Source organism: Cyprinodon variegatus, unplaced genomic scaffold (assembly GCF_000732505.1).
Source record: "Cyprinodon variegatus isolate N-32 unplaced genomic scaffold, C_variegatus-1.0 Scaffold887, whole genome shotgun sequence".
Lineage (NCBI taxonomy): Eukaryota > Metazoa > Chordata > Actinopteri > Cyprinodontiformes > Cyprinodontidae > Cyprinodon > Cyprinodon variegatus.
Window position 1 is genome coordinate 179824 of NW_015151340.1, and position 8593 is coordinate 188416.

Consider the following 8593-nt stretch of genomic DNA (forward strand, 5'->3'; position numbering starts at 1 on the left):
GGAAAAATATGCTTCCACATCTCCTGGTCTCCAGGCTTCATAACTTAACTCCAGCCTACAGACTGGTACAAGACTTCCTAACAATCACCCCTATTTATGCAGAGAAAAGGCACACTCAAAATATCTGATTTCAAGAAAAAATATGCTTCCACATCTCCTGGTCTCCAGCTTTCATAAATTGCCGGATTTTTTGCTATTTGCAGGATTTCTGTTTACACAATGTTCGCATATTTTTTCTCTCGATTCTCTCTGATTGCAGCATTTTTTCATTTGCATGTGTTTTGTGGCTGCTCAGTGGGTAGCACTGCTGCCTTGCAGCAAGAAGGTTCTGGGTTCAATTCCAAGCCCGGGGTCCTTTTGCATGGATTTTGCATGTTCTCCCTGAGCATGCGTGGGTTCTCTCCAGGTACTCCAGCTTCCTCCCACAGTCCAAAACCATGACTGTTAGGTTAATTGGCTTCTCTAAATTCTCCTTAGGTGTGAGTGTGAATGGTTGTTTGTCTCTGTATTGTCCTGCGATGGAGTGGTGACCTGTCCAGGGTGGACCCCGCCTCTCGCCCATAGACTGATGGAGAAAGGCACCAGCACCCCCAGCATGGATAACGCATGATGGAAAATGGATGGATGTGTTTTGTGCATTAGCATCGTTTATATGTTTGCAGTTGCCCTGCGTTTCTCTGTATTCTCTGTTATAACTTTTTTTTTTTTCCTTTGTATGCTAGTCTAATTTTTATGTTTTTCTTGCCAGACAACTTCAGTGTATCTATTTAGCTTTAATTCACATCACATGTTATCTCAAGGCACTTTGCTAAGGCATTTCAATCGGTTAACAATTTATTCGTCTAAGGAAACCCAACTGATTGTATTGATTGTTTGCCTCATTTTTGTGTTTCATAATTTTTTTTTTTTTTTGCTACTTTTTTATGTATTTCCAGTGCGTTTGCACCTCTTGAACACTGTACACTGCTTTTTCTATCTCTGCTTCTGTTTCTATGTCTGCTTCTGTCTCCTTGAACCCCAGTCAGCCTCAGCAGATGGCCGCTCACACTGAGCCTGGTTCTGCTGGAGGTTTCTTCCTGTTCAAAGGGAGTTTTTCCTCTCCACTGTCGCTACAAGCATGCTTAGTGTGAGGGATTGCTGAAGAGTCAATGAGTCAATGCAATCAACTGGTTTTCCTTAGACAGAAAACTTTGAATCAATCTGACTGGATGATCTGGTGAACTGTAAGGTGCCTTGAGATGACATGTGTTGGTAATTGGCGCTATAGAAATAAACTGAATTAAATTGTAAACAGAAAATCAGCTTCAGAAGATCAAATTTGAGATTTTATTTACATAGGATAGTTCCTTACAAAAATAATTGAAAGTGCTTTATGTGAATTAAACAATAGCAGAGAAAGAAAATTAAACGATAAATAAAATCAAAACGTAATAAAAGGAGGTGGTAAAATAAATAAAACAGCTGGTCCACAAACTTAATCTAATGAAACCTCAGTTAACAGTTTAACAGTCAAAGGCAGCTGTAAATTCATGGGGTTTTAACTTTAATTAAAAAGAACTTTTCATCTCATCTGCAGCCGACTAACTTCCACCTTCAGCCGTCCACCCGTTGCAACGCCTTCATTCTGTGAAATGTTTTTATTTCTGTCTCTCAACAGATGAAATTCACAGATGCTATGCGCTCCAAAGCTCGTCTGTCTATCACTGGGTCAACGAGTGAGAACGGCCGTGTTCCAGTGGCTTACCTTCGCCCAGGATTACCCATGAGCCTCAGTATGACTGACCTCTCATGACCTCTCACAAGTCAGTGCCTTACAGCCAGTCAATGCGCTTTCATCGATCCCTGCTGTAAGGGAAGCGGAGGGTTTCCCTCTTTAAGAAAAAGACAAGACATATTTCCCGTGGCGACGGGCGACCTGCTCCACTTTTTATTCTGGATTTTAGTCATTCGAAACTCTTCACTCCTTTACGTCTGGTCTGCAAGAACTAGGCAGATGTCCTTCCTGGCTTCTGATAAACATTTGTAAAGGGAATCCCAGGAGGATCGGAGGAAGGGACGGCCGTTCCTGCACCAACCCATGACAAACAATCAAGCACAGAGGACCGTTTTTTAAAATCCGATATCACTTGTTTTGTAGATTTTTGCCATGGAGGCGTCTCTTGTACAGAAAACACCAGTGTTTCCGATGTTCATGCAATAACAACAGCTATCAGGGATCAGGAAGCGCGGGGATACAAGCAGGAACTTCTTTGAAATGTGCTGAAGTGCCATGAACAAAAACTGATGTCCTGATAAAATCACCACGTGTTGTGATAATGATGTGATTGTTCCGGTTTTTCTCTTCTGTTTGCTTGTAAATCCTCATTTTAAACCACATATAGAAACAACTAAGTCCAATTCAATATTATTAGAAACTTAAATGAAATGTAAAGTTAATTCTTGTTGGTGAGGTTCTAGCATTTCATTCTTGATTCTGCAGACTAACATCCATCATTTCAGTTACTTCAAAAGGACATTTTTGTGGTTTGAAACCAAACATGTAAACATTTTCCAAGGATCATTACTTTATCTGAATTTCTATTCTAACTGTATGAAGAACTCTGTTTAAATCAAATAAGACCTGTTGAAGCTTGGTGGCTAATCTGTGGTTAGCCATAGAGCTACATTCCCCCCCAGGCCTAAAGGGATGCACAGGTCCTCCAACAGGTTCTGACTCATTTCCAGGATCATTTCCCAGTTTGACACGCCTGAAAAACCCCAATATGGAGGAAGAAAGAGGATTTGATGAAAGGATGGGGAGCAGAGGAGGATGAAGCTAAGGACCTTTCTTACTGTCAGCCCACAGACGACTCCACTGAAACACATAATGAACAGACATGTTTGGATTCTCTTGGTGAAGGCCTTTACATAGACAGACATTTACCTTCCAGCTCATCGCAGCAGACCTCCCTCCTGCCTCCATACTTCTCCATCATCATCATCCCTAATCAGTCAGACGTTACCACTTTGAGTTTCCTCTCTAGAACACAGAAACCGCTGCAGCGCAGGAAGTCGGTCCGTGTCCAATCCCACTATTAGAACAAGGATAAACGTTTGACCCCAGTCTTTCTATAAGTTTCTGTCCATGAACGCCACTAAGAAAATCTTTGCCACATATGGGCCCATTAGGAGTCTGACCCGTTCTACACACAGGTTCTGATTATGAGGATCTTTGTTTCAGCGTTTAGCCGGGGCCGTCTCTAGAAACACTCCCCAGGTGGCTCCCTGAACACGCCTCCTATGAAACACGGCAGAGGCTGTTCACTAGCGACCGCCTCCCAATGGTAGGAGCCTTCAGCAGCTCAGGGAAAAGCTGGACAGCTTCCCATCCTTACCTTCAGCCACAGTGACGTTCTCACCTTCCTCTGGGTGTCTGGACTCACAGAAAAGGAAAGATGGAGGATTTCTAAACGTGGTCCTCACTCATAACCAGAACCAGAAGAGTACAAGAGTACAATTAGCTATTTCTAATTTTAATTGCTCCGATTCCCACCAGAGATCTCCCTCCTTCCCTTACCTGCAAGTTAGCGCTTCATGTCTGTGAATCTGTACTGGTCCTTAGCCTCACCTTCAGCCAACCCCTGCTGCACCAGAAAGCCTCCCGTCAGCTGATATATGGGGGTGGAGCCTGTAGCTGGTCTGGGTCCTGCTTTGCTGAGCCCAGGGAACCAGGACCAACCATCAGACCAGGCTACAGGAAACCAGAATAGAGTATTTTAGAACAGAGTTTATTTTATCGACTTAATGCATTTAAGATGATACTATATTGAATGAGTGATGAGAAGAGGAGGAGCAGTGCACATGTACCACAGTCCTGATGCTTTTAGTAGAAAGATATAAAGACGTAAAAATGGAAAATGATATTTGATCTAGTTTATTGTACATTCTGAACTTTACTGGTAGAGTTCAATGTTTTATTATTATTATTGTTTTAAAATCTGGAGGGAAAAAGCATCTTTGCAACCATTCGGTTAGTGACTAGGCTCTGATGACATCACAGGTCCTGACTGTGGGAATCCCTCAGAGCCACAGAGGACTTGGTTTTTGTTTTTCCGTCATGCACCTCAGTAAACATTTTATTTCTGTAAATATGAGAGGAGTTGCTCCTCTTTTTTAAAGCCAACACAAGCGGACACACTCACACTGTTTACTGTACATGGAGTACACACTGAAACATGGCTGCACCCTGACACCATCCATCCTCCAACCAGTTCTCCTGAAGCCAAGCGGACCGTGTGCCAAAACAGTCCGAGGAGCAAGCAGAGCTCCTCCAAACTGAGCCGACAGAAGGACGAAATAATGTGAAAACTTTACTGCATCCATGGTGCCAACGATGATGAGGAGGATGAAGAGAGCATCTGCATGTCACTTCTCTTTTGTTTTTAGTTTTGTTTTCTTCAGATCAGGCTGTCGGCCTGAACCCTTGTGACCGGCTGCTTATTAGTGTTTGATAACGATAGCCGTTAGAAGAATATAAACAATATTAATTACAGTACTAATGTTGTTCCTGTTATCTAAGTGTATGCTTTTTAAGAACTGGATTCTCCTGGTTTTTTTTGTAGTTTCTTTTTTATTTTCTGTTTGGTTGGTTTTAAAGCTTCATAGGAAAAACTTCAATGTGACAAAAGTCTGAAACAGGAGGATCACGAGCCGAGGGCGTCGATTCAGCTCCTGCTCAGAGGACACACTTCATTTCTGCCCACAGACGGTCGTCAGGATGTCCTGACGTGAAATCATCACGGTTCACTGCTGACTCGCTTTTCCTTTTTTCTATAAAACAATGAAATAATAAAAAAAAAACACTTTTCAGCGGTGAAGTTGTAAGTTTTCAGTGTAAGGCGGTTTGTGGGTCATTTTGAACATATTTCCTTATGAATACGTGAATATGTTTGCCAGAAGGCCTGGGACAGAGTGCAATCTGGATCTGGAAGGATCGTTATGCATGTGAGCCATTTGAGTGAGTCTCATTAGGAAGCAGTGAAGGTTTCCACACCTCACACTGGTTCAGTAACACAGTGTCATGTAGTAGACCAACTCAGCATAGAGCAGAACGGTGAACTAGAGGGAAGACAAATCTGAAGAGTGCGGCATGCTTATGTTTTAGCCCCAGAGCTTTTAGTTAAAACAGAAAATTTTTTGCTGTTTTTTTCTGTTTCCCTGTATTCACCACCAAAGAGGGATTCATTCAGAGCAGAAAGATTAAAAACATCTGGTTCACATTGGAGAGGAGAAACCTCCAGCTGAACCAGAACCAGAGTCAGAGGGGCAGCTTCTGCTGAGGCCGACTGGGGTTCAAAAAAACAGAAGCAGACATAGAAAAAGAACATAGAAGCACTGATCTATAAATACTTTCTATGTTAGAGAAGGTGAGGGTAAACTAGCTCCATAATTGGCTTTAAAGGGATGATAGGGAGTCACAGTTAAAGCTGAGCTCATATCTCTAGGAGAGAAACAGGACTAAACACTGAAAGCAGACTGCAGATCACCTATTTTTAATCCTTGCCAAAGTTTTTTTATTGGATTAAAGGCTGAACTTTGACTGAACTATCCTAACTGGTGCTGGACTGGATGTTTATTTACCACTGGAGATCATTCCAGCACCAGAGGAGGATAACAGCCATTCCACTGCCGCTCTGGCTGAACGTCTGGTTTCTAACCCTGTTGGTTCACCAGTGTTCACTGAGACGCTTCTGAGGCCAGAAAACCGAGATCTAATGAACCTAAACTGGGTGATTCTGTTCACTTTATTTATGTTCCTTCTGCTCCACGTTTCTGCGCGCTGCGTTGGTCGATCACATGACATCCCTGAGCCTGACCCTGAGGTCTGTGGCTGACCGAGTGTAGAAAAGGTGAATGAACTGTTTAGTCAGGCAGAGTGTTAAGGAGGAACGAACATGCTGATTCTCCTTAGGTGAGCCTCTGGTCACAGAGAGGAAATAATTTGATGTATCATGACTTTATATTTATGTTATTAATATGCAAATGTCACTTATAAGGGTTTTGACTGTATTCACAGATGAACACTCATTGTGTTGATACTTGGTTTGTAATCTGACTATTTACAGTAAATATTAAACATGCATGCTCTCCACATGATCTCTGTGTGTAATGCAGGTTTTTTTTTTTTCTGTGTTCAGAACTTCTAAATCTGATTTATAGAACAGTTTTATTGTTTATGTTGTTTGTTTAAGAGTAGAGACTGTTTTGCTAAGCTTTCTGTCCACTAGAGGGCAGTAATGTTCCTTTTCTTTTCCACCGGAAAATGAAACTAGTAGTTGAAGGTGGTCGGATTCAAAATATTTTATTTATTTCCGGCTCAGCCGAGCGTTGGAAGCTAAACTTTAACTGTATTTAAATATTCCTCTTTGCAAAATGATTCAAAATAAATGCTAATCTTGATCAGTCCTGCATTCAAAATGCATCCAGAGGAGAAGATAAATCTGCTTTAGTCTCTCCTGAATCATTATAACCTCTTAACATCCACCTCATTATGGGTAATCCTCGCCTATTTTGCAGACCCAAATGGAAAAGCAAAGAATTTAGGAACTGTAAGCCCAAATACATGTGCAATACATTATTTGAAAGCTAACACCCTCTAGTTTCCTAATATATAAATTGGGTGAGTAGAACACAGACCAATTTGAATCAGTTCAAACATGACTCGAAGTTGTTTTTTTATTCTCGGAAATGATAGGTCTTTTTTTAACAGCAGTAAAAAAATACATTCTTCAGAAAAAGCAGGTTTTATTATATTTGTTCTACATCATGTCAACCACACATGCAGAAAATTTCAGACCTCCAGCTGTAACAGTTCCAGAGCTGTGGGGCTTTGACCTTTTGGTGTCAGCTTGGAGCTGTGCGCAATGGCTCCACCTGCTGGTGAAAATTTTACCCGTGGAATTTTACACATTCTGAATTATTACCCCCACTTAAGGTTTTTAAAAATTTTACTACAGAGAAGTCCATCTTAAATCTGTTTCAAAGAGAAAGGACTGAGCAGACCTGTAAATAGAAAAACTCCCTCAGAAAATCATCCAGTAGCGAAAATGGATGAAACAATAACATGAATACAGGATGTGTTTCTGAAAAAGTAAAGGAACATTAGAGAAAAGAATGCTTGGATGAGAAAGTTTATTTCTAATTATTTCAATTCCAAATGTATTTAAACATAAAAAATTGTCTCCTTTAACCAAAGTGTCTGGTAGTAATTACTGAATCACAAATACAATTGCTATAATGTAAAGAAAATAAAACAAAAAATCAGTAATAATAGGTCCATAAAATGAACAAACCCTCCATTTTTTTCTGGAGATCAATAGTTTACACACTTTAAAAATACAAATGAGGTTTTTGGACACTAAAAAAGCTGATCAAAAAATAAGTTAAGATTTCTTAAAGTAAGTTAATAATTTTCACTTAATTTGAACAGATAAATAAGATGATCTGAGTTTTTTTCAGTTCTTAAAATAAGATAATTAGATATTGAGTGGTTGGGATGAGATAATAGAGGTTTTCTGGATTTTTCTTCATTTTAAAGGTAAATCATGTAATTTAAATCAAGAGAAATAAACTAATTTCAACAAAATGTACTTATATTCTGTGACAGACTAGCAGCCTGTCCATGGTGACCCCCCCACTTCCCCATAGACTGTTAGAGAAAACGGCACCAGGCCCACCGCCACCCTGACAAGGGGTCAGTGGGAGAAAACGATGGATGGATGGATGGATGGATATTTATAATTATATATACAGTTATTGCACAGGGTATCAAATGGTAAAATGCACATTATACATTGCACACGTTATTGCCGTTATAGTGTTGAATTGTAGAGTCTGGTTGCAGCAGGGATGAATGACCTGCAGCAGCGCTCCTTTCTACAAACAGGATGTAAAAGTCTTTGACTGAAGGAGCTGCTCAGCTCCTCTACAGTCTGGTGCAGAGGGTGGAAGGTGTTCTCCATGATGGATGGAAGCTTGGACAGCACCCTCCTCTCTGCCACTTCCTCCACTGAGTCCACAGTGCAGCCTAGGATAGAAACAGCCTTCCTCAACAGGTCATTCAGTCTCTTTCTGTCCTGCTCTGTGCTGCCATGGAACCAGCAGACGACAGAGGAGGACTGATGTCACCACAGAGTCATAGGAGGTTTGAAGCAGGGGCCTGCTCACTCCAAAGGACCTCAGTCTCCTCAGGAGGTGGAGGCTCTGGTCCTTATTATAAAGGGTGTCAGTGTTATGAGTGCAGCTCAGGTTATTGTTGACATGAACACCCAGGGATTAGAAACTCTCCACAGTTTCTATGTTCTGCCCCTGGAGGGGGGAGTGAGGCGGGGCTCTACTCCTGAAGTTGATCACCATGTCCTTGGTCTTCCTGGTGTTAAGAGATGTGTGTTATTTTCTCACTTTGGGGCTGAGTGCTGCAGACTGCATCAGTGCTGCTCCGTGTAGATGAGCTGAGGTTTGATGGATCGACCATCAGGACTGATGACGGCGTGGAAAACTGTGACATACCTGAACAAAGCATGGGGCTGCTTATGCATAAAACAGACGGCATTAG

The 8593-nt window shown here is 41.4% G+C and overlaps 1 protein-coding gene across 4 annotated transcripts in view; it reads left to right on the forward strand.

The window, feature by feature from the left end:
• The window catches only part of LOC107099602 (glutamate receptor 2-like), a 104228-nt gene extending 101453 nt beyond the window's left edge, over positions 1–2775 (forward strand). For 2 of the 4 annotated variants that reach the window (XM_015397801.1, XM_015397800.1), the window contains exon 20: positions 1658–1796. Coding sequence is in view for 2 of the 4 variants with exons in the window: in XM_015397802.1 (XP_015253288.1) it covers positions 1658–1792 (135 nt within the window). In the remaining 2 variants the exon portion in view is untranslated. Of the gene's footprint in view, positions 1–1657 lie in introns of all 4 variants that reach the window. The other 2 variants (XM_015397802.1, XM_015397803.1) reach the window with 2 other exon arrangements.
• Positions 2776–8593: the final 5818 nt, after the last annotated feature.